This window comes from Rhipicephalus microplus, chromosome 2 (assembly GCF_043290135.1).
Source record: "Rhipicephalus microplus isolate Deutch F79 chromosome 2, USDA_Rmic, whole genome shotgun sequence".
Taxonomy (NCBI): domain Eukaryota; kingdom Metazoa; phylum Arthropoda; class Arachnida; order Ixodida; family Ixodidae; genus Rhipicephalus; species Rhipicephalus microplus.
In genome coordinates this window covers 291,189,157-291,215,533 of record NC_134701.1, presented here as the reverse complement: position 1 = coordinate 291,215,533, position 26,377 = coordinate 291,189,157, and the positions used below count along the sequence as shown (strand labels likewise).

Sequence of the window (26,377 nt, the reverse complement as noted above, 5' to 3'; positions counted from 1 at the left end):
GAAAATGCCTCGCGTTTCGTTTTCTGCTCTCTCGCTGTCTGAGGTTTTCCGCGCCCACGCTTCCTGCTTCGCAACCCCCACTCGGCCTCGCTGACCTTGCCCTCCTGTGTTGCCCTCGTCTCTCCACTCGCTTGTAAACCTGCAGCGTCGGCGCTTCAACAAAAAGAAAGAAAAGAAAGTCGCCCTTTTGTTCTTTTCTTTTCTCCACACCGTCGCGCGTCTTCCGAGAAGCAAGGCGTCCGTCTGCTTGCGTACCGCTGCGGTGGTCGTGACGGATTTCAGAACATAAGTTCGTAATACTGAGGCGTCGTTAATATAACATGGAACTAAATTATTGCTTGTTATTCTGAAAAGTTGGTATTCTGAAGTACATAGTAGTGAAATACTTTTACATTGAAACTATTAGCAGTCGGCGCGGAACTTTTTAAAAGTTGATTAATCTGAAAAGTTTGTTAATGTTGGGTTCGTTCTACCAAGATTTCATTGTAATGACAAAATGTACCTAATTCTTTGTCCTTGACGTGGAATGGCACGAAAGAATGCCTCATTTCACCATTTGTTTGTTGCTGGCAGCATAGTGGGTGAATAGGAAGTGCAAGTGCGAATCGAAGCAAACGGTTGTGCCTGCATATGCACTGCCTTCTGGATTTGTAATCACAGTTTCCAGCAATTACTGATACAGACATTAAAGGCACACAACATTAATGCAAAAAAGAAATAGCATCGCACATTGATGTGATGTATCATGGGCCAAACAAGTGCTAATGTCTCAACCCTGCCAAATGAAAGATAATTATGTCTGGGCTGTGTATTGACGTGCAAGCACGTTGCTTGCTTATGCTTATGGTAGTGATAACGGTTGTGAGATGGGAGTAGAGATGTTACGCAAGTTTTGGTGTCATGTGGCATGATGTCAAGGGATTTTAGTGAAGTGACTAGTTTTGATGTGATATGCGATTTTAGTCCAGTCATTAGTTCTTACATGCAATTACGTGATTTTTGTCGCGTAACAAGCACTTCATCATATTTACTGTATTCCACACTGAACAAACTGACGCACGTGTTGCGGGAGCTGCTTCGCCGCAATAGGCAGTAGATCTTTGTATGATAAGCTTTTCGATGTGTGCGATTGTGACGTACGCTCTCTGTATTTTCACTCTAATTCTTCCATTATAAATCACTAGCTAGTTAGCGCCCGTCTTGTCTTATTCTTGGTGTTCCACTTTTTTTGTGCTCCGCTTTTATTTTGAGACAGTTCGTCAACTTGCCCAGCAATGCACTCTTTTAATTGCTCCAAATCCTGAACTGGCTGAAAAGCCACTGTTATTGCGGTAGAATGTTCTGTGAATTATATTGGAATATTTTTACCTTCAGCACTGATCCAAATGCAGCAGCGAACCAGCTGCAGCAGCAGCAGACACAGCAGCTGCTCCAATACCTGTCAACCAATCCGTATGGAGACAACCCACTGTTCAGGAATGTGCTCAAGGTAAAAGTCTGCATGTTATCTTCATGGCTAGTACTGATTTGCTAGCTCCTATTGTGAAAAAACTCTTAATCTCACTAGCAGAAACATAATTGGAATACTAGAGATTCCAAAGATTTATGGGTATACATGATTATAAAAGAAAAGGAGGCCAATAGTTTGCCATGACATGGTGTGAAAAGGCATGGACAACCCAACTGAACTGAATAAAAAGGGCACAGGATGACACGCTTTTAGTGTGGCTAGTCGAAACCAAGTTGCCTAATGCTTGCTTTTTTTGTGTTGTCATTACAGTTGAACCTCATTATAGTAGAGTCTTGATGTGAATTTTAACAGGAGCACAAAAATGTTTGTATTGCCCCGAATTTATATGAGCCATTACAAGCCAATCTCAAATGAAAATGGCCACTAGCATTATAGGCACAACTAATTTTGGCTGGAATAGTTTGTATTTTTCTTTTGCATTTTCCCATCTTTGATGTCACTGGCAAAGGCTCCATGAGAAGCATAGAACTGTGCCGCAGTTTTGTTCCTTACACTGCCAGTGTTTACAGTGTGGCGTAGAACATTGACACTATGGTGGCTTTCTGATGTTGACAGTTGTCCGGTGTCTGCAATAGATCTTAGAGTGGAGATGTCAAAGTTGTTCATGATTTTGAGTTTTAGGTTTAAGCTTGAGTTTTGAGATTCTTCAAACCATCATTTGGCTCTTGACTTCCTCGTCTCAGCTGCATTCAATGGTGTGAAAAAGATTCGTGACAACAGCTACTAATTGTATACACATTCATACTGTCAGGAGTGGTGGCCAGGAAATGCAATTTTTGCTTCTAAAATCAATTTTCATGGTGAGATTTTGCACTGGAAGTCCTTTAAAGAAATGGTTAACACTTCGAATTATCGGGATGTGTAGTTGCTGTGTACAGCTCATAGTGGTCGCAGGCAGGAAGCTTAAAGCAACGTTGTTGAAGTTGGGTGTATCCTTTATTTTATATGGTCTAGAAACTGTTTGACAATTCCTTGCTGCCATTTTCCTGTCCAAGTTTGCCAGGAACTATCTAAAAATGCAAAAAAAGATTTGAAGTTGTCCATGCCTAATTGCACAGAGCTCTTAGCATTGACACCAAAAGCACTGTAACAGGTTCCTATGCTGGCAAACCTGGTCCTTCACACACAATGAAAGAGGTTTTCGTCAGCGTTCAGCATGTCACATGGTGCATAGCTGGAAATGTCAAAGAAAGTAACGCAGTGCCTGCAGGGTGTTTACCAACCTGGAAAACCTGGAATAGTCAGAGAATTGGGGTATGTCTGCAAAAGTCAGGAAATTGTCGAAGCATTTTTGAAAAACTTGGGTGGTTTCTAGAAACTGACTGATAGCAGCCTGTGTGGTAGTCATGAAAACCGTATTTACTTTTGATCAAAGCTTATGAAATAGCTCCTTTTCTGTAACTGCAGTGAATGGCTAAGTAGAAGCATAAAGAAAAGCATAATGTATGCTGTTGTTCGAGATCGCACAATGTCTTTTCATTCCTGAACATGATGTTAATCATGCTCATAAATCTGTGATTGTTTGTCTTTGCGCCACCTGAGCTCGGCTTGAAGACGTTCTGGTTCGGCAGAAGTATTTGAGAAGAGCTCCTCTAGTGGCACTGCAATGATACGAATCCACAGTTCAGCAAGCTGATTGTGCAAGCGCTGTTTTTTTTTTTACTGTTGGAGTAGGCCTGTGCGGATAGAGAATTTTAGGCTTGAACCAAATTTGAAGCAAATAGAAATTTTGGTTGAATAATTTCGAACCATATTCGAATACTGCATGTCATATGTTATAAAAAAATGGGCATATTTTTCATGATTAAACTAACCAGCACAGTATTTTTAAAAAGAAAAACAAGGCCTGTGAAAATTATTATTTTTTTATTCAAAGAAAGTGGGAACAGCTTTGAATAGCAGTAGAACTTGCCCATAAAATGTGTTACATTTTATAATTTACTATACTTAGAGGATTTTTACTATACTTAGAGGATATAAGCCGTTACAACGAGCTTTTAATATTAAAAAATGATGAATTGATGTGAGGGTAGTACGTTCATTAAACCTTGAAGTGGGACGTTGTGGCAGTGCAAATTTTCCTTGCGTAGGTATCTTCTCGGACTAGCACCCCTTCAATGAAATGAAACCACCTTTACAAGAGGGGTTTCATGCCGGCACTTACGTTTATTTGGAATACTACGAAATTTTGAATAATTTCGAATTGAAGTGACCCTGAATACTGTAATATTCTTTCAAATATTTGAAGCATTCGAATATTCACACAAACCTACATTTGAGCACTCGTTTCGAGTATGCAGATAATCACAAGGGCCCTTATTAGGTGGGCCGATTGGTTTCCCTACAATATGGGAGGGCAGTGCAATGTGAGGGACAGTGAGCATGGAGGACACTGTGCTGTGTCTTGTGTGTTTCACTGATCTGTATTTCACGCTGTTCTGCCATAATCATGAGACAGTCTGTTTTCGACGCAGGCCCACCAGTTGGGGAATGTGCTCAGAATCATCATGGAAAACGGGGAAAAGTCAAATAAATTGGGAAAAAATAATTGGTGGACACCCCAAATATATTTAATATGGCTACCTCAGAAAAACAGTTTTCGATTTTGTTATCGAGAGGATGGCTTCTCAGTGACGTGTCATGGCAGTAAGACGTCACAGGGTGACAGCGACTCTCGATGTACCAGGAGCAAATCTGTCATCTCATCGTGGTGCATGTGAACAATTATGAGAGGAGTGCTGACCACTGACTCTGACCGGCACTTCAATTTTCCCTGCATGCAAGATGCAGAGTTTGCAAATTCAATCAAACTGATTTGACTAAATGGGATAGCATTCATTGTAGTGGGCTGGCTTGATGATGCTCAGCGACAAAAACATTAAAATCCAACTGAAATATTTTATACGTGTTGTCTGACTGCGGCCTGTGGAGAGTATTAACGCAGTATACCAAAGAAACATAAAATGTTCCTTTAGAGAGTAACTAGGCACTCGAGGCGAACAACTGCTTACTCGTCCACAGCAGCCACTCAATTCTACACTCTCTTCTTCTGCCACTAACACAGCATGGCATTACCCTCTCTCCCCAAAGAAAGAAGAAAAAGAAGCATCATATAAACACCACGGCTCCAAAATATACTGGAAGGTAGCCAAATATGTTTGTGTTCATTGAGGAGCACATGGGTGAGATAAAAAGAAACGAGAAAGAAATGTACAATACTCCTGAAGGCAAGTTTCACATCAAAAAGATCATGACTTGCAGTCGACGCGCATGGTATGGCTTCATCCTGTAGACATGAACCACATCCAAGGAGCGTGCAGTCGATGCGAATGGTACGGCTTCATCCTGTAGACATGAACCACATCCAAGGAGCGTGATCTACGAGAATGGTTCAATAAAGTGGAATGCTGGGCCAGTTGGTAAAACATAATGTGGAAATATATGAGAGCACAAGGTAGAAGAAAAAGCACTTGACAGGGAGCGTCTTTCCTATCAAGTGCTTTTTCTTCTACCTTGTGCGCTCATATATTTCCACATTATGAGAATGGTTCACTTTACTGAGGCAATGAAGATTTCGGTAGGGTCCAAAGTACCGATATGGGAGTCCAAACCCAGACCAGGGCACCCGGTTTGTACGTTACAGTTCTGTAACGGGAGTTGTACAGGTGCAAATCTTGATCTTGCTACGATAAAATGCGAAAGCTGCCGGGCTTCTTCAGCTTGCTTAACAAATACATCTGCATCCGGGGCAGGCATGTCCGGCAGAGTTGGTTGCAGCATGGTGTCAAGCATTGTGGCGACGTCGCGGCCGTAAACCAGATGAAAAGGAGCAAAGCTGGGTGTTTCCTGAAGAGCCATGTTGTTGGCAAATGTGATATAAGGAAGGAATTCGTCCCAATTTTTGTGATCCTTGGCGACATTTATCGAAAGCATATCTGCAATTGTTTTGTTAAGCTGTTCAGTTAACCCGTTGGTGTGCGGTTGGTATGCAGTTTCTGTTCGGTATGTCTTACCATGCAGCCATAGGATATCTTGGAGGAACTGGGCCGTATATTCAGTACCACTATCTCTGACGACGACAGCGGGGGCTCTTTGGTAGAGAACGATGTTCTTGATAAAGAAGTAAGCCACCTTGAAAGCAGTTGCTCGCTGGGTAGCTTTTGTTTTACTGTATCTAGTCAAGTAGTTGATGGCAACAACAATCCAGCAATTACTAGCAGTATACTTCAGAAATGGGCCGAGTAAATCCATCCTGACCTTTTCGAAAGGTGCAGGAGGGGGTCGTACAGGCTGAAGCAGATCGGCTGGTTTCATCAGTGGATTTTCGTGGCATTGGCAAGCTGTGCAAGTCTTGACGTACTGTCTGACAGTTTTTGTAAGTTACCGCCAGTAGTATTTGTTCTTGATCCTCGCCAAAGTACGTGCAAAACCAAGATGCCCTGACGATGGCTCTTCGTGGCAAGCACGCAAAATATCATCGCGGAGAGCAGCAGAAATGGTGAAAAGGTAAACAGGTTTCGTTGAATGAAAGTTTCGCTTGTAGAGGATGTTTAGGCATAGACAGAAAGATGACATATCATGCGCAAACTGACGTGGGGGTTGTGGGCGACGTCCCCAAAGTTATTCGATCAGTGGTTGTAGTTCTATGTCTGCGCGTTGCTGCTCAGCCACGTTTAATGATGCGAGAACAGCAAGGCAGCTGAAGTCTTTATCCTTGTCTTCTGTAGGGATCTCGACGGGTGCACGGGAAAGACAGTCAGCGTCGGTGTGTTTCTGGCCAGACTTGCAAACCATCGTTATATCCAATTCCTGTAACCAAAGGCTCCATCTTGCGAGACAGCCCGAAGGATCTTTCAGATTCGCTAGCCAGCAGAGAGAGTGGGGGTCACTGACGATTCGGAAGGGGCGTCCGTACAAGTAGGGCCTGAATTTCGTTATGGTCCATACAACCGCCAGACATTCTTTTTCAGTCGTCAAATAGCTCTTCTTCGCAGATGACAATGTGTGGCTAGCGTAGGCAATGACGCGTTCCACGCCATCTTGATATTGCACGAGAATAGCTCCGAAGGCAAGGTTACTCGCGTCAGTGCGGACTTATGTGTCTGCTTCGGTGTTGAAGTGACCAAGGATCAGTGGAATTTGTAGGCGTTGTTGAAGGTTGCGGAAAGCGTCAGATTGTTTGGGACCTCCAGACGAAGGCGACATCGTCCCTGACGAGTTGTTGTAGAAGGTCGGCAATTTTCGAAAAATTTGGCACGAAGCGGCGGTAATAAGCACAAAGGCCCAGAAAGCGGCGTACATCATGCTTTGTTTTAGGTATCAGGAACAAAGCAACTGTCATAGCCTTTTCAGGGTTGGGGCGAACACCACTGCTACTGACAATGTGGCCAAGGAATTTGAGTTCCTCATATCCAAAATAACACTTTTCTGGTTTCAGAGAGAGGCCGGCAGTGTGAATAGCCAGAAGAACCGCCTCAAGCCGCTCAATGTGCTGTTCAAAAGTCGTAGAAAAGACTACGTCGTCTAAATACACTAAAAATTGCCACTTCAGGTCTAATAAAACTGTGTCTATCATCCGTTGGAATGTGGCTGGAGCGGAGCACAAGCCAAAAGGGAGAACTTTAAATTCATGGAGAACGTCAGGTGTAGTAAGCGCTGTTTTTTTCTCGGTCCTGTTCATCTACTTCAATTTGGCAATATCCGCTACAGAGATCCATAGAAGAGAAGTAACAAACGTGTCGCAGGCTATCCAAGGAGTCATCAATACGAGGAAGAGGACATATGTCTTTTTTTGTTATCTTGTTCAGTTTGCGGTAGTCAACGCATAATCGTAGAGAACCATCTTTCTTTTTAACCAGAACAACTGGTGTTGCCCAAGGACTTGTAGATTTTTTAATTATGTAGTCGTCGTCAAGCATTTGTTTCTCTTGATGACGGACACCATCCTGTTCTTTCAGTGATACGCAGTAAGCATGGGCTAAGTGATGATTCTATGCTTCGTTAGAGGTGTCTGCAGGATTTCCGACGTTGTGGCGAACCAGTCTCAAAAGGATGACAGGAGGCTGAGAAGCCTTGCCCGCTTAGTTTGTTCTAACTGGCGATTGACGTTGAGGCGACTAGTCACTTCGGTATTGTAGTTGTTGTCAGTTGAGATCGACGTAATGAAAGGGAAGGCGTCCAAATCATACAGTGCCTCCAAGTAAGCTAGGATAGTGCGGTTCACAAAATGCCACCGAAGTTCATAAGTAAAAGCGTAATCTGGCCATGTCGGGAGTTCAACGAGATTTCGAGCCTATTCTTTGTAAGCCTTTTCATAGGCACAGCAAAAGCTCATTAACTCAGATCTCACGGGACCGGAGAAAATGTGAGAGTTAACCGAATTCCGCATTATCGAACGGACCATGAAAACAAAAAGAAAACGTACACGGCACAGACAAACCTTTATTTCTTAAAAAGGTGCGTTATTTTTGCCTGCCTCACCGTCAGAATTTCTGACAGAACGATCTTTTAATCCCATCAGGTGGTGGTGCGCACGTTCACTGTCGCGAGAACAAATGCAGAACTCCTCGAGGACAGCGAGGGCTTCGGCGGCCTCCTGCACGGTGCAGTGACGTCGCATCGGCTCATCACGTCTTTCAATATCATAACCTTTCTTTCAAGATCATTTGCTGGCTGCTGTGGCCGCTTAATTCCTGTGACGGTCGTCATGAAGCGCGGCAGCGGCGACAACGTGCACAAACACAGCCGCAACACGCGAAGTCACAACACAAAAAACCAAGACACGAAGTAGTACACCAGTAGGGGTAGCATGGGCATAGCGGGCAGCTGTTAGTAAACACTGGATGCGCCGGTGGCCCAAGTGCTTCCGCCGGGTGGTGACTAGCACCACCTAGCCACTTCCCCCTCATTCACTATTATCATCGTCATATTCTGCTGCAGTTCGCTCGGTTTTGGTTTCTCCAAAACTCAGGTTCTGCCGTCGGTTATGGCAAGCGGTGCTTGAGCCTCCAAGCCGCCAAGATCACGTGACTCGGGAGTCCCGACAGCTCTCTCTGGAGTTGTCCAAGATAACCGGTGCGCGGCTAAATCCCTCCGAATTGATGAGCATTTAACCTCATTGAAATATACACAGTTTTGCCGAGACCGCGCCGCGAGTCTGAGTTAGCCGAATTTAGGAGTTAATGTGGTCCGGGCAAACGAGCTTTTACTGTAGTAACAGTCGCGTTACATGTGTACAACATCACCATAATGGCAGCACAAAGGACTATTGTCGGGTGCACGCCATACAGTGGACTTCCGCAGACCATGACGCAAATCGGACTGCAAAGCTGGGCGATGGGATACGCTTGGAAAACGCCAAGGGTCCCCAGCAGGTGAATGAACAAAATGTGCTGTTGACGGCAGAGAGATGCGCAGAGCATCCGCATAGGAAAGCGTGGGAGGTTTGGCTGGCGATGGTGGTGAGGAATGAACGAACTGCTCGATTTCATTCCGAATGGTGTTGGTAAGAGCAGCTATACTCAGATAGGACACGGCGTGAGATTCCTAGAGTTCTTCGTGTAAACCTGCCGTGTGAGTTCTGTGAGAATCTCCCTGCCATCACCTTTTGGCACAAGCGAACACGCACCAAACATGGCCGTCATACTGCGACAACCGTTGCCGAAGCATGCACTCCATAATTGTGGCGTCATGTATGAACTTCGATACTGCCGTAGGAGAGTTACGCTAAAGGCTCACGAAAAACTGCTCCTTTACGTCTCACATTAACAGGCGCAGCTTCTTTTCTTCTGGCATGTGGGTGTCGTCCCGTCGAAACAATCGCGACATCTCTTTGACAAACATGGCGACGCTGTTGTGACCCGCCGAAGATCCAGGACGAAGATGTCGAGGCTGGAGGAAGGTAGACTTAAAGAGAGGGTTTATTTACATTATTTACATGGCAAGAGCTCCTAGGTCAGAAGCTCTACATTAAAATGCTCTACATTGAAATGTTCTTCATTCAACAAGCACCACAAGCAGCCCGCGAGGGCTAATTATAAACACTCTCATTTCCCCAAATCCCTAGATCGGGGAACAGGTCCAGACTGCATTGTCCAATAAAAGGGCCCACAGCACACACGAACGTCATTATGCCGGCATCCCCCCCCCCCCCCCCAGCAACATACACACATACACAAACAAAACACGTGTATGGTCCAGCGATGCTGTCTCATCCGACGAATCTTGCTTCCAGTAAGCGGGGTGTAATGAGTCTGTAATCTCGCCGCTCGGGCCGATGCTTGTTGTATGGTGGTCACGGGCCAGGCTACTGAGGGCAAATTCCTGACATCTAGTGCTGATTTGAGCATCGTCGGCCCATCAGTCAGGGACGCACAGTGTGGTGGTCTGATGTCCGTCTTCGGCGGAAACTCGGCATTGTAGTTTTTTCTCGGGCACGAAGAGACTACACATTTCATCTTCGCGCCGGCACCAACGACAGCAACGCTCCATCGAGTAATTGCAACCGCGCACTGCCCAGTACATGAAAACAGCAGGACGTTTTCGCACTGCTCCTCATCTCCACAAAGTGAGGCGACAGCCTTTCTTCCGTTTCGGCGGCCGCGGCAGGAGGGTGCCTCGCCAAACGCAGCAACGCTCTCGTTGGGCATTTGAAACCGCGAAAGAAGTGCCCGCTTCACTCTCTCTTTCTGCACGGGATTACTGAAGGCCTCAAAAGCTGCCCATGGAATTCTCGCGAACTCGTGAATGAAGCTTCATGATTCTTGTACCACACTCTTGCCGCGTCTAAGAAAAAGTTGTGGACATTCTTCAACTTACGGCGATTTTCCTAGTCGTTAATGGCCGCGACCCAGTCTAAATGTTCGAGCCACTCTTTCACATCCTCACTGCCATCGCTGTGGAATCCGCCATCGCTGTGGAATCCGCCATCGCTGTGGAATGGTTCGGGCGTTCGAGGCGTGTTGATGACACAGGGTAAGCCAGCGAATGGGTTCTGGGCAATTTGGTTTGTGGATGTGGCAAACATTGTCCTCGCGTAACCTTCCAAGGGGCCGTACTGGGGTTGTAGTCCTTGAAGGCGGCGGCTGCTTTGATGCATATCATCAAACCCTAGTGTACTGGTGTTGTTTGCTTCTGGTTCAGGACCAGCAGGCATAAGGCATCGCAGTACCTCACATTTCCACCAGTCTGTTGCGAGAGAAACCAAGCACTCGAGGCGAACGACTGTTTACTCGTCCACAGCAGCCACTCACTTCTACGCTCCCTTTTTCTGCCACCAATACAGCATGGCAATATTTCTGTTGACAAGTCAGACAATATTTCTGTTGACAAGTTAAGTTTTCTTAAAATGATGCCATCCATCTGAAACTTGGAGATTGTACATTCTAAGGGAAAGCATAATATTGTCTGCTTTTCTACGTAATGCATCATTGTCATCCACGATGACACCAGCAGCTGCAATCTCGTGACATCGCATCAGCAGGACCTCTTCCACCATATGGGAGCCTGCTTCACCTGCTTGACATTTGGACCGAAGTACTGGGTATTCTTAAAGTCGACATTTCGCTGCAAAACAATTTTGTTGAGTGTCAATCATGCTACACCTATATTTTTGGCCAAGTTAATGTTTCTCCTTGGGGCATTGTCCACCTTCCTGAGAATTTCAATTTTCTGCTTGATGGAAGGGGCCTTCCTCTTCATGAACACCTCAAGCAACAAACATTTTAGTATGTCTGTGCATACTCAGCTTTTTGTGGAAATACTACAATACAGTAGTCGTGCAGGCAAACATCATGAAAAAAAAAAGGAAGAGGTAACAAATAGAGTATCAATAATGGAGATAGAGAAAAGAAAAGGCAACATGTTACATACTTGGTAACATTTGAAGATAGAAGACTGTTGCAGACTTGATAATGCAATAAGCTTTACAATTGGGGACCTGATTTCCTGCGAGATGTAATTAGCTGATGCGGGAGAAGTAGGCAGTAAGTTGCTTTGACATTCTTCTCAGTCGATTTCAATGTTTCTGCCATCTCTAGTGAAGCTATCTGCACCTCACATGGTGGGGGGCTGCTTCTTCAGAGATAAATTCATTTTTGACTGATTGAAAATATTAGTTGATGTCATGATGTCACAAAAATTGCCAATCTGTGGTGCTATGATGATGTCATGATGTGACATCATCTTTTGCTCTGAAAAGGTCACATGGGGTTTTTTATGCGGCCTTTGGAGACCTTGCATGAAATTTTAATACAGTCGAATCTGATTAATTCGAACACGCTTGATTCGAACTTCCGGTTAATTCGAACTGACGATGAGGTCCCGTCAAAGCTATATGTATTTCAATGGGCGAAAACGCTCGTTAATTCGAACGCGCAAGCACTTTCGACGGTTAATTCGAATATACCGCGCTCCGAAAATGCTCTCAGCACCCCGCCCAATCCCGCGGCGGCACCTCCGACATCTCAACGCTGAGCGTGAAGGAAAGGAAAAGGAAAGAAAACGCTGTGGTGGAATGTTTGCTCTCTCTCAAATGCCGATTCGCGGCGCGCCTGTGCACGCTTCTCCCTTTTTCGCCCCTGCCCCTGCCACGTAGACTCTTCTCCTTCCACCGCCACGTGCAAAGAGAGAGAGAACGAAAAAAAAATGTTGCGGAGTGTGGTACTCTCATGCGCCGGCGCCACGCTTCTCCCTTTCCCGTCCCTGCCACGTAACCCTTCTCCTTTCCAGGACCCGCGAAAAAAGAAAAAAAATGCTGCCGTGGAGTGTTAGTTTATCTCAAATGCTGATCTGCTTCTCTCCGCGTGGAGACGCTCCTCCTATCTTGTCACGTGCTGGACACGCTGCGGCATTGGCGCAGAGAGTAGTAGCAGCATTGCAGTCGTCGTCGTCTGTGAGTGTCGGGGCTGGACATAGCCGCGCGCAAATTGATTGCTCGCTGCAAGGCCAACGTGTGCAGACGCGCATCACTGATTACGTCGACTGATGACAGATGACCTGTTATTTGTGAATAAATTTGTCTTCTGAAACTTCCCCCTCGTGTGTTAGCTCAATGCACATGCGCCACTGCATGGAGAGCCCTCCGTTTACTTAGCTTTCGTTAGTTCGAACTTCTTTTAATTCAATCAAATTTTCGGGCCCCTTTGAGTTTGAATTATCGAGATTCGACTGTATAATACACGAGAGGGAAATCTGGTGCAAGTGTTTATGGAGTCGCTGTATATTCTACCTACGGGAGCAAAGTAGCGCATAAGTCAGCCATCTTTCCTGGTTAGCAACCATAGTTGTGCAGCAAAGCTGCGTTCTGTTATAACGGGAGGCTTGCTAAAGCCTGTCACTGATCGACAAAGCGTGCCGCTGATCACCAGTCGATGTGCCTGGCCTGTCAACGACCAGCGAAGATAGAAGAAACACCTGCTTTGTGGACTGCACCATGGATGCTCAAATGCGTTCTGTAGTTTGTCCGGTAAAGCACAGCGCGAAGGCGTAGCGTAGTGCTGAATAGCATGCACCGCCACTGCCACAATGTCAAGTAGCGCCAGCTATGGAAGATAAGCAGCAACTCACAGATGCCAAATATAGGTCCTCCGATATTTATGGAGCACTTGACTAAGCCTACAGCATTGATTATTTCAGTATTTTTTTTTGAAAATGGTGCCGAATCCACGCAAATAATTTGTTGTCGAAGCTTAAGGACATGAATTTAAAGCAAATAAGGGCACCAGTTCCTAGCTAATGAGCTACAGAGCCCACGACAGTCACTTGATAGATTCCAAGTGAATGGCGACCGCTTTTGGTGGTGCAGCCAGCTTCTCTACAGTGCATGGTTGCCAACGGCGTTGGAAAACAAATGCGGAACTCTGCTACCTACCTAAAGGTAGCATATACAGGAACTCTTAAGTGTGCATGAGAGCTGCAACACTTGGCACCTCAGCCTGCAGGGGAATAATTGGTAGTACTCAGACTATATTAAGCTTCATTCTTTTGTCCCCATTTGGCTTTGTTGCAATACGAAGTTCAGCAAATGTTTAGCAGTTCCACTTGACCACCGCAATCTTTTTCGTCCCACCAATTCAAATCGGCTTATAAAGTTCACAACAGTCTATTCACTCATACAAAACAAATGCCAAATGTAGCAATAAACAAAGCTACGAGTGTGTTCAAAGCCACAGAAGATTAGGCAAATCGGTCTACTACCTACCATTCCCATGGTGGCTGAATGGTTGCTGCGCCAGAGCTTCCGCTAGCAAATATCGTAGAAAACTCTCTGGTGGACAGGAGCACCTTCATGGCTCACTTAAGTCTTTCATTTTTAAATTAATTTAAATGTGGTACACAATGCAGCAGCTCTCATCTTATGGAAAAGTGAAGAAATTCGCGTCCTGCTGTTTGCTAGTCAGCCGAAAGGGTTTGCAGTTGCTTTGTTCCATGCAGGAGACCAACAAACGTGAAGAGTTGCTGAAGCCCACCAATCCAGCAGCGCAGCAGGCGTTGCTCGCCTCTCACTACAAGGTGTCTCCCGTGCCAGCACCCAAGTTACGGCCAAAACCGGTTGGAGCACAGGCAGGCAAGGTGTGTGCTTTCATGTAAAAAGGCTCGTTTCACAGAAATTATGGGGTCTGAATCATTGCTTGTGGGCAAGTCACCTTGTACGTGACAAAACTGTTCAGAAAGATGCAAGTAAAATAAATAATGAAATTGTCTGTACCAATAAAAATGTTTGAACCCTTGGCCCTCTGTGGGGCAAGCAGGTGTCCTACGAAGCCACGTTATTACTTCAACATGCTTTGAAAAACAAAGAAGAAGAAAACCCATGCATGCTATATAGCTGAAGGAGTCTCCTTAATGCATGCAGTACTGCATGACAGCTTCGTAGGATCACACCAGGCATTAAAGCGTGAATTGAGAAAAAGTGGGAGTTTTATAGGCTCACCCATTGCAAAGTATGCAGATGTATTTTATCACCCTGCAAAAGTTTCAACAAAGCGGGCAGCTGCGTAGATTCACACTTCGATGTATGGACACGTAGTGGGTCCTTCGCTGATTCTCAGAAGAAAGAATTATGGAATAGTGGGCCCTTAAGCGTACACTCAGACCTCACTATAACAAAGTTGCATCTTACATGAAAAAAAGTTTTTCATGTCTGTGAATTTGTTATCACTGTTAACACCGTGTCTATTGTTAATTATATTCATTTACTTTATTGTAACTGATATTTTGTTATATCCGCATCCATTGTACAGTCGCCAACTGATAAAGCGGACACCGATCATTCGGACATGCTCGGCAATTCAGACAACCGCGCAGCACCGCCGATGGCTCCATAGAACTAATGTGTAAGGACGACCAATATTTCGGACAGCTGCCAGATCTGCATTCGATAATCTGGACTATGTTGTGAGAGCGCACACTGAATCAGCAGTCATCATTTTCTTTGGAACCCATAACATACAAAGTATGGCCTCAGAGATGAAAAACAAAAGCAAACTGGCTTTACTTCAATTACCTCACAGCTTTATAATAGGAAATGCCAATCTTGGAAGCACTACTCAACTGTGGGAGTTCATATTGACATTGCGAATAATATTTGTTCTGGTTCTGGTATCCCCGCGCTATCCCTGTGCTGTTATGGCACTGTACCACCTTAGCTGGACTGCTATCGCAGTCTTTCTGTTGTAAATGTGTTTGCGGTACTTGTAAATGCGTTTGCGGTACTTGCAATTGTGTTTTAATATTTCCACTAAATCTGACGCTGTATGAATTCAGCCATTTATCTATAATTGTCACTTCCCAGCTAGCATGAATATTCTTTTACGCTATAACAAATTTTCTGCTGTTTTGAACATATGTATGTAATAAAATCAAAGGTTACTGGTGAAAAAAAATCGCCATTCTCAGTTATTCAGTATTCAAAGCTATGTATTTGTAGTTGAAAGGTTCGCTATTCCCACTCTTTTAGTTGTAATATTTGAAAGCCAGCAAGGCTTATACCCATGCAGCACAGGTGTTTGTAAGGCCATCGAATAGACTAATAGTCTATTGACTCCACTGTCAAACACGTGCTGTCACTTGGGTGGTTTGGAAACCTATGGAGTCGCTTGTTTATGGAGACGACGGAACATGCCACAATTCTATCGAAACTTCGATGGCTTTTGAGTGACCGAAGGGGAAACATGGCAAACATGCCTCCTTGTTCACAGTCTGCTTGTACCCACTATTAAAGAAAAAATTAACCAGTATGCTTTAAAAGCTATATGTTTTTGCATTACGAATTAGTCAATGAAGCATTTTTGCTACATAAAATCTGGAAGGGGAAATACTCCCGACAGCAATGTGCATGGTGTTTAGCTGTTTTGCTCGCCTCAGTTTCACTGCTCAAGAACAAAAAAAAAAATATGTATTCGTAACTACTTATCGGTGGACAAAGATATGTAGCACTCCAGAATTTCTTGCGAAAAGAAATGCCTGAATCATTCAACACCCTTTCAAAACAGCTGTGCAGTAGTGTGACAGAGCTATCCAGTAGATTGAGTTGTGGCGTTTCGATGGCCATTGACTCAATCGCCTTTCAGAGGTGCCCACATGACACAAGTATTGGTAAAGCTTAGCTGCTCAAATGGTGTTTTTTTGAAATTTGATGTGTTTCAATGAGTATGATCTTGTTTTTTTTTTTCTATTTTATGTTGGCAGACATCATCACTTTTTGAAGGGCTAGAAGATGAAGAAGACATCATTGAGCCATTTACTCCTCGCCAAAGTGTCAAGACACTGATAATCAAACCAAAGGACACTCCGGACAAGCTTAGTGCCAGCACTCTCTTAGCTTCCCCACCACTTGCAACCAACCGTTCGTCCACACCGATCACTCAGTCATCCAGTAGTCCATCCTCTAGGACTCCGTTGGCTGTTCCTGCTAAGGACAGGTGTGTTATCTTGGGCTATTTTTGTTCATTGCCCTCTGAATGGAGAGTTTCTCTGCAGGGACAGTTTTCCAAACATGTGGGGATGTTCGGCGGTGGAGCACGTTGAACTGCAAATGTCCCAAGAAATGTGAAGGCGGCATGCGGGATAGCATTTTTCTCCGAACTTTCTGCCTATTATCTTGCAAATGAGTTCGGAGGGATCTTGCTAGGTGGTGGAAGGGATAAGAAAGGGATAAGAAGTTTGTAGCACGAAGCCACAAGAAAATCCATACGGATTTCTCAGAAACAAAAAGGCTCAGAGAAATCTGTACGAATTTTCTTGTGGCTTCGTGCTACAAATAGGTGGTTGTCTTCTTTTCCTTTCTTATGCCTATTATCTGCGGTGATTCAGATACGCTAGCATTGAACCTTTGGAAGACTGCTACCGTGGCCTAGAGGTTATGGAGCTTGGCTGCTGACCCAAAGGTCCAAGGGTTCTATGCTGGCCATGCCGGTTGCATTTGGATGTCAGTTAAATGGTAGGGACAAGTGCAATGTGTGATGTCAGTGCACGTTAAAGCAAATCAGATGGTCAAAATTTCCAGAGCCCTCTACTACTGTGTGCGTCCCTTATAATCATATGGGGGTTTTGGGACGTTAAACCCCAGATATTACTCTTATCAATATGATTAAATTTTTGGCAAGTATTTCACAAGGATCTTACAGCCTCCACCGTGTGGCAGGAGTAGAGAAAGCTATCTCCAAGGCGATGCTCTGGTGCCATGTGAATTTCAAAAGGCCATAGCCATCAATCTGGGCATGGAAATCACAAAATTAAGCAGGCTTTTATTGCAAATGAAATTTCATATCAAGCACAGTACAAGATGGTTTTAACAATAATATGCTGATATGATGAGAGTTTTGACATTTTTTTGCACATTTGGGTATTTGCATTGAGGTGAGCTGTCACTTTAGAGGTTAGAGTCTTGGTACTGGTGATGGGCGTTTTGGAAGTACTGATCCAAACCGATTTCCAGTTTTTCTTGAGAAACTAAGCAAGGAACTATGCCAAGTGCTGCATCAAGAGGCCATAAATGTAATAACAGAAATGTCGGCATGTGTAGAGGATGTGGTCAACAAAGAGAGCCCCCATCATGGTGATGTTCCTAAAGTAACAAACTGTATAAGCCTCCAACCTACTTGATGTGGGCCCTTGAAGGTTTCGGAATAGTATACTTTCGTTAAAAACCCTTGATTTCCGGGGCCAGTGCAGCTGAAAGTCCACAGTACGGCTTGTTTTTTTAGGTTGGTGTTCATGTGAAATTCTTCCTGTTTCGAAAGCAATGCTCTGTTTTAATTTATATGCTTTCCACTCTTGAACATCATCTTGCACAATCTGTGCTGTTTACGACAAGCTTGCTATAGTGCCAAGTGAAAGAAAAAGGGTTACGCAGCAGCCTGATTTGTCTTAGCTATTCATAGAAAATGAAAATTAGCTAATCATTCCTTTTTGCAAATACAGACTTGACAAGCATAGTTTTTTTTTTTAAGGTGTAAAGGCCGACAGCAACGAAATCATGCACACATGAAAAAGCCCGTTTATAAGCAATATAACTAGAGTTAACGCTACCTGCAAAAAATCACGAGCAATGATTCACCAGCAATGAATCACTAGCAATGAAATCACCAGCAAATCACCAGCAAAACTCACCAGCAATGCAGTTTTTCTTACTGAAACTAGAAAAAATGTCCCCATGATAGCTGACCAGAAGTGACGCAGACTGCAGCCCGATAGATCGACTGATGAAGGGAAATCGTCTGCCTTGCACTTCGAAGTATGTGCTTTGCGGCCAGGGCCTACCGGTTTCTTTTTAGATGGTAACAAAGGAAACCATGTAAATATGCACCATGAGAGAAACATGCATACGTGCAGAAATGTTCGTTAAAGCGCTTCAATAGTAATGGCTGCTTGCTTCACCTTTATCATTTCGTTCTCTCGTCTGGGCAAACTCGCTGGTTCACAATAAATGACACTGCTTGTTTACGCTTCAGGCATTATCACCTCGTTAACTGACTACAGACTATTAGACAGTGTTGTTTTCGATACATTGGCACACGGTTTGGCACACCGCCATGTTCAAACATGGGAAAATTTTGAGATGGAAGGATTTTCGAGATGGGCAACGTTGTGCTAATCGCAGGGAAAAATGAGTGTTTTTCAGAAAAAGCACTGCTACTTACCGGCTCTTGAGCAGCAGTTTCTAATCTTTCTTCTTGTGCAGGTTTAAAAGAGAAAAAAAAAAATAGCGTACAAGTCACTTTAACTGGTTGTGTTTTGCCTCACTGCCACTTTATTTAGCAGAGAAAAACTGCCTAATGCTTGTCTGCTTTGCGGTCGTACTGAAGCCTAGAAAAGCATCCTCCAGCTGCTTGGCGCATCACATCAGACTACCTTCCCCGCCACTCCACTTGACTTATTTCAAAGCAAGAGCAGCGGCACACCTTGCGGTTTGTCATCACTGTCGTCTCCGCCATCTCCTAAATTTGAGGTCGTTTCACTGCTTTGATGCAGTGCTTGCCGCATTCACGCGAAGTTGCCACTCCTCACAGTCAGTGAAAAATCCGTACCGCTCCAGTTGTGCAAATGAACGGGAATCACATCTTAAGGAAAATTACGAGCACTGCACTCATAGTTAGCAAAAAATCCTTACCGCGTGGTTCGTGCAGATGAACGGAAATTGTTCCTCAGAGAAAATCATGTGCACTGCACAAAGCGAATGAGACAAACTACACCAAGCGTCGGCAGAAGGCCTCCCTGCTCAGCACTTGTGTCACATGACATGCCACAGGCAGTGTTCCGACTTGTGCACCAAATCAAATTCACTGCGCCATCCTGATAACAACAACAACACGAGCTCTCATTCAATCGTCATGTTTGTCGCCTTTATGGACCATTCCTTGATGTTCATCATGGCTTGTATCATATAGCCGCCGCCTCTGGAAGCGCCGTTTCAGCGCTTAAAAAAACATGCGATCCTGCGCAGAAAAGTACGGCCTAAGGTGGGAGATGTGTACAATATCAGTGGACGGCAGAGACGAGGAAGAAGTGTCCAAGGGGGCGATCTCATAGGTGACTTGGTCAGTTGGCACAAGACTTTGTAAGGCCCGTTGTAGCGAGCGGGGCACTCTGATGACACACCAATGTGACGAGACGGAGTCCAGAGCAAGACCAACAATCCTGGGGAGTAAGAGACAGCTCTGTGACGGGTGTCGTAGCAATCCTTTTGAAAGAGCTGCGAGGCAGAAAGGCGATCGCGGGCTATCTGGCGGGCCGTTCGAGCCAGAGTAGTTGCATTGCGAGCGTACTCAGTAGGAGTGTACATATCTGACTGCAGAAGAGTGTCAAAAGGCGAAGTGGGGTGACGGCCGTACAAGAGATAGAAGGGGGAAAAGCCAGTGGTGTCGTGGCATGACAAGTTATAGCCAAACGTCACCTAAAGTGGCATCCAAATTAAGATGATCTGCGGAGACATACATTGATAGCATTGTCGTCAGTGTGCGGTTGAGGCACTCAGTGAGTCCATATGTTTGCAGGTGGTAGGTAGTGGTGAGTTCATGAGGTGTGGAACACTAGCGAAAAATGTCGTCCACGACCTTTGAGAGAAACGAATGACCACGGTCGATCAGCAGTTGACACGGCGCTCCATGGTGGAGAATGACGCCGTGAAGGAGAAAGTCCACAAAATCAGTAGCACAGCTTGTTGGGAGCGCTCGTGTGGTGCCATACCATGTCGCATAGTCTGTAGCCACCACTACACACTTATTCCCAGCCAGAGGCGTTGGGAATGGTCCAGTGAGATTGGACTGACATAGTAGAACGGGTCTGTTGGAATGTCGTTAGACTAAAGTGGGCCAGGTGGCACCAAGGAAGGATGCTTGCAGGGCTGGCAGGACTCACAAGATGCAACGTATTGGCGCACAGAGCGATAAAGCCCAGGTCAGAAGAATCGGAAGCCGTACACGGTGATACGTGCGGGCTGCTTCGAGATGTCCAGCAGTTGCGGCGTCATGAAGTTGTTCGAGTGCAGTAAAACAGAGCGTTGAAAGAACTACCAGAAGAAATTCTGGGCCTTCGATGCCTGTGTTGCGCTGGTAGAGAATTTCGTCATGGAGCGTGAACAAGCGAAGGCAAGGATCCTAGTAGTGAGAAGCTAGACGGTGCATGCATGATGGACCGAAAATTGGCATCACTGAGTTGTTCACTACGTATGCCCGTAAAATCGGAAATGGTGAAGGCGCAGGCATTGCAATCGTGCGCTGACAGATCAGGGGGATCCATGGGATGGCAAGATAGATAGTCGGCATCTTGGTGCATTCGACCAGACCTGTAAGTCATGGCAAAGCAATATTTCTGTAGCTTCAAAGCCCAATGACCCAGGCCTCCAGAAGGATCCTTGAAGGAGGACAACTAGCACAAAGTGTAGTGATCCGTCATTACCAAAATGTGGTGGTCAAACAAATTCGCTAGAAATGTTCCAAATGCCCATACAAGAGTGAGGCACTCGCACTCAGTTATGAAAAAGTTGCACTCGGATGGGTAGAGGAGGCAACTTGCGTAGGGGATAACACGATTTTGACCTTTTTGACCTTGTTGTCGCTGGGCGAGGACGCCGCCAATACTGTGTTCGCTAGCGTCGGTGCGAACTTGAGTAGGCGCTGAAGGATAAAAATGACCCAAAATGGGTGGGTAAGTGAGCACCGCAGTATGTCGGTGAAACGCATTGGCTTGCTGGGGACCCCAAGAAAACGGCATATCCTTCTTCAGCAGCTGTGTCAAGGGATGGGCAATGTCGATGAAATTGTGGATGAAATGCCGGAAATAGGAACAGAGGTTGACAAAGCTCCGTACATCTTTCGTGATATGTGTTGTGGGAAAATCTTAGACAACGCAAATTTTGTCAGGATCGAGTTGCACGCCTTGAGCACTGACAAGCTGGCCTAGCATAGTGATTGTTCGACAGCAAAACGGCATTTGGAGGACTTGAGCTGTAGGCCTGTTCTGAAAACTTCCAGAACAGCTGACTGATGGCTAAGGTGACTTTTAAATGACAGCGAGAATGAAATGTCGTCATCGAGAAAACAGAGGCATGTTGACCATATGTAACTCGTAGCAGAAGTCCATCATTCTCTCAAATGTAGCGGGAGCATTGCATAAGCCAAGGGCATTACCTTAAACTGAAAAAGTCTGTTCGCTGTAACAAATGCAATATTTTCACGGTCTAAGTCGTCGCCGAAAATCTGCCAGTATCCTGAATCCAGGTCGATACAGGAAAAGTAGGCAGACCCGTGCAGGAAGTCGAGGGCATCGTCAATCCGTGGCAGTAGGTAGACATCCTTGTGCGTGACCTTGCTTAAGTGACTGTAGTCGACGCAGAAGCGCCAGCTGCCATCCTTCTTTTTTACTAGGACGACTGGTGAAGCCCATGGACTGCAAGATGGTTCAATGACGTCTTTTGTGAGCATTTTATCAACCTCACACTAAGATACTTTGTCGCACTGCATGTGGCACGAGATAAGAATGTTGTCAAATCAGTCTGGCATCTCCGGTGTTGATTTTGTGAGTAACAAGCGACGTCTGATTTAAAGGGCTGTCGCCAAAGTCGAAGATGTCCCTGAAGGATGCCAAGATACACCGAATATCGGCTGCCTCTGCTGGAACGAGCTCTGGCGTGGTCATCTTGTGAAAGTCTGCATTTGTGGGGCTCTGTGAAGAAGATGCAGCAGCGGGTGAAGGAGCATCTGTAATGAAGGCAGAAACAGAACGTTCACTAATGTAAGAGACATTGGCTGGAGTCGTGCCATCTGGAACAACTAGGGCGAACCAGCTGAAGTTCAGTATCGATAGCCACGCCACATTATTCGTAATCGTCAAAAAACTATTACTAAGAACAACATTTCTGTCCAATAACACGTCGATAATCGGTGCCTGCACATAATTGCCATCGGGTACAGAAGGAAAACAACCTCATGGTTACATAGGTAACGGCTTGAGGCGCTAGGCGAACATATTCGACAGAACACAAATGTGGTTGAGGTGTGGTTGGAGTGTCATAGAAATAAGGTAGGTCAAGCTGAAGTTAGCCGGCTCCAATGTCAATTAAGGCAGAGTGCGCGGCAAGAAAGTCCATGCCCTGGATGAGTTCATGAGAGCGTTTCTTGAGCAGGGCAGAAAGCACAGTTGTGGAGCGGTCAGCAACGCTAACACATGCAGAGCACATCCCAAGCACAAGCAAAGTTTCACCGTCGGAGACTTGGGTGAGTGGCAGTGTGGGCGGTGTTAGAACCTTCTTAAGCGGCGGCGAAACTCCGACTTCATCCCCGAAATGTGGGCCTTTTGTGTCTACAAGGGCAACAACAACTGCATCATCTGATTGAGCGTCAATGAGGTTGCGTCATGTCGACAGTGAGGTCAGAGGATTTGGCTGATGAGTCATCAATGCAGCATCACCTCTGGGAGCTGCATCATTTAGTTTTTCCGAGCTAGGTATGCAGTCGGCGAAGGAAGACTGTGAAATTGGGTTGAGCACGACGATGGGCGACGAGACATCGCTGAATGGGACTGGTTGCCGTGGGGGGATGGTGACCGACAATACAGTATCAATGAATCAATGAATCGTCATTCTCGGTAAGTTTCAAAGTGGCCATCATCTGCTTCTGTGCGACGGTTGTAGCCATAGGAAGGCTGACACCAATACCACCTGCTATTGCAATAGCGGGCCACGTCGCCAATACGGCGGCAGTTGAAGCAAATGGGTCGGTCATCAGTAGTCCTCCATTTGGCGGGATTGCCAGAGCGCGCTGAGAGCCTCTGGCCTTGCGCGTAGGAAACTGGCGGACGACGGTCAGTCGGTCGGGAGGGGGCGGTGGTGCGCGCATATTTCAGGCCAACGTTCGAAAGTTCTTAGCAAACGATGGCATGCACTAAAGGCACCATTTGGGAGCTAAAGTTGAAGCAGGAGACATAGCTTCGAGTTCTCATCGGATGATCTTCGTCACGTGCTGTGCAGTCAGCGGTACCTGTTGTGTTGGGAAGTTGAGCGAATTGATGGGAAATACGTCAGCTTTTGGCGGCCTCAAATTGCTGGTACTCCCAGATGATGGCATTACTGTGTCACTCTCCGTGCAAATTAGCAGATTGAATGCATCATCGGCAATGCCTTTACTATGTGCGCTAGCTTCTCAGACTCCTCCATGCCGTTGTCTGCTTTGCGGCAAAGAGCGAGCACGTTCTGTATGTAAGGCAGGTACAACTCCTATCCGATAACGTTTGAGTGGGAGATGCCAGCTCCTTCTTCGCCGCTGTCTTCCTGCCAGTCGATTTGTCGAACAGAGCGCGCAACTTTTCTTTGCACGCTTCCCAGCTGCCGATTTCCGCTTCGTGGTTCTCAAACCACACTTTCACTCGCCGCGTCCGTTAACGAAACAGCCAGCTGGCGCATGCCGCCTCGAGAACGATGCAAGGTGAGCTGCCGCGACGGTGACATCTTAACAAGCTCACGTTTCTTTAGTACATGTAACAGTTACTGCACAACACGACGCAAAATCACGCGACAAGGATCGTGTCCTAAAAAAGAGCTTGAGGATATGTACCTGCTCAGCTGTCGCGTATTATACGTCGCACACACACGTTGAGCAACTTACGTTTTTGTCTAAAGTTTAGACATGCGAAGGTATTGACACCACGAGTGTGCGTCGAATATAATATTAACATTTGCATTACACGTTTTCGACCCATTTTAGAACTTGCCTTGGCCTGTTTTCCAGTCCTAAGTGGCACTTAGCAAATGTCATGTATATCAGCTTTGATTTGACCTACTAGGTCATAGTACGTACTGTGCGGCATTATTATGAACAGGTGAAAAAAGACAAAGTCAACGATGAAATGAGCAACGAAAGGATTTCTGAATCCATTCTTTTTTTTTATTTCTCATGTTGTATCGCATAATATCATACCACATATGCTGGCCTATAGCTCGAACTAAGATCAGCGTGGGTTCGCACACCGTTCGCGACCAGCGAGCATCACCAACAGTCGCGATCTAAGGTCTTCTATCACCATCGAAGATCAATCGGGTAGTCAGGACAGAGGTTCTAAGAGGTGCACGTACGCAAACATAAGGAGTGAGCTAGTTCGATCGCAATCGTCTCCGCTAAGTGCACAGAAAGCAGGCACGGCTCCACAAACGACTACTACGAAAAAAAAAACAACAACTCCAAAGTTGTCTTTATGCGTGCGTACGAATGTGTAGTATATAACTTTTGAGGCAGTACGCAGGCAACAGTTTGCTGCATTGTCCACAGGAGGAAGCTTCACGGGAAACATAACAAAAGCAATGAACAGTACACTTTGAACACTCGCCGCCACTCGTAATCTCCTCATCTCGAACGGCGGAACAGGCTTTAGAAGATAACGCCACGCGTAATGACAAGCGAAGGCGCAGTCCTTAAGCGCCCACATTGCAATCAATCGAGTCCTCACAAAGATGGTGTCTAGCGCGCATCGTACCTTTTCGGCGTCTGCTAGCCCGAAACCTGCCCAAAACCCTCCAGTAAGCTTCCACGACTAAATTGTCCTGGAAGCGTCCGGCGACGCTCGGGCTCCCCGCAGGTCGCCAGAACTGTCCAACCCGAGAAAAATGAATGCCAACCGGAAGTGTGCCGCGGGGGGGGGGGGGGTGTGTGAAGCAGCCTGAGAAAAACCAGTGCGCTCTGGCTGGCTCTGGCAGCTCGCAGGTAGCCAGAAGTGGAAAATTGAACAGCCCCAAAGTCCTTCAGCCAAGATGGCAGAGCGGCAACAACAACACGCTCTTATTCTCGTGGATACATGTATGTTTCATGGAAGTTCTAATATCTTTTTATTTATCTCAAAGCCATAGCGCAGCAAGGCTAAGGTGATGGTTATCATTTCAAAATGACATATTTTTTTTCTTTTCAATTCCAACATGATGAATCAGAAAACTGTTTGGACCCATAGCCAAAGGCTAGAATAGGGTCTAATGATGCTATACAAAATGGCACAGTATCCAAACGATAGCACAAGGCAACAATAGCTCATGTAGCAAAACAACAGAACAAGGCATTGAACCAGGATACAAGATGCTAAACATTGCGGATATAGTAAAGAAGGTTAGGCATTGTACAGACATATATATTCAGATACTCGAACTTATTTTCATCGTGCGACAGGAAGCAGGTAAAATGATATTAGGTCCGCTTTATTCCATTCGTCGTAAATGACATTAGATTTGCTGTGCAATAGGAGTATTAGTATTATAGATAAGCTTGAGATAATACAGCAAAATTTTTCAACCACTGAAGAATGATATTCATAATGGTGCCCCCCCCCCCCGAAAAAAATTCCTGGCTATTGGCCTGCCTGAAGCATCCATTAAAGTGCTTTAGTTATACTGAATTGCCACATTGAAAGCATGGCTTTATTGAATGTTTAAAATTATTTGAGGGCACTGAAGGAGTAGCATATCTATGGACATTTTTTCAGATTCTGATACCGGAGGAAAACATAATTTTTACTTGCTCTGCTTCAATCGTGAACTATTACGCAAACTTGTCCTAAAATATTTATAAATCAAAATGACTTTGATTGACATGCTGCTCAAACAAGGAGATAAGGAAAAATGCTAGTTTAAATATTCATTGCCATTTGAATGGCTTGTGTTCATTGCTTTTGTGTTTTTGTACAGTTTTCTTTATTTACCAAATTTTTTTAACCAGATAAACAGTAGTTGACATCTTTTGCTTGTTATACTGTTTGTTTCTTTTCCTTATTTGTTACATACTCAGAATTTGCTCTCGCTGGAGTGAGCTGTATTGTCAAATAAATGAATAAATGGTGTAAACAGTTTTATATTGTTATTAATATTACTGT

At 45.3% G+C, this 26,377-nt stretch overlaps 1 protein-coding gene across 4 annotated transcripts in view; it reads left to right on the top strand.

The window, feature by feature from the left end:
- The window catches only part of Nup98-96 (nuclear pore complex protein Nup98-96), a 263,228-nt gene that overhangs the window by 93,251 nt on the left and 143,600 nt on the right, over window positions 1-26,377 (top strand). For all 4 annotated transcript variants that reach the window (XR_005110629.2, XM_075882251.1, XM_075882250.1 and 1 more), the window contains 3 exons: window positions 1,375-1,489; window positions 13,964-14,101; window positions 16,220-16,452. Coding sequence is in view for 3 of the 4 variants with exons in the window: in XM_075882251.1 (XP_075738366.1) it covers window positions 1,375-1,489; window positions 13,964-14,101; window positions 16,220-16,452 (486 nt within the window). In the remaining variant the exon portion in view is untranslated. The remainder of the gene's footprint in view (window positions 1-1,374; window positions 1,490-13,963; window positions 14,102-16,219; window positions 16,453-26,377) is intronic.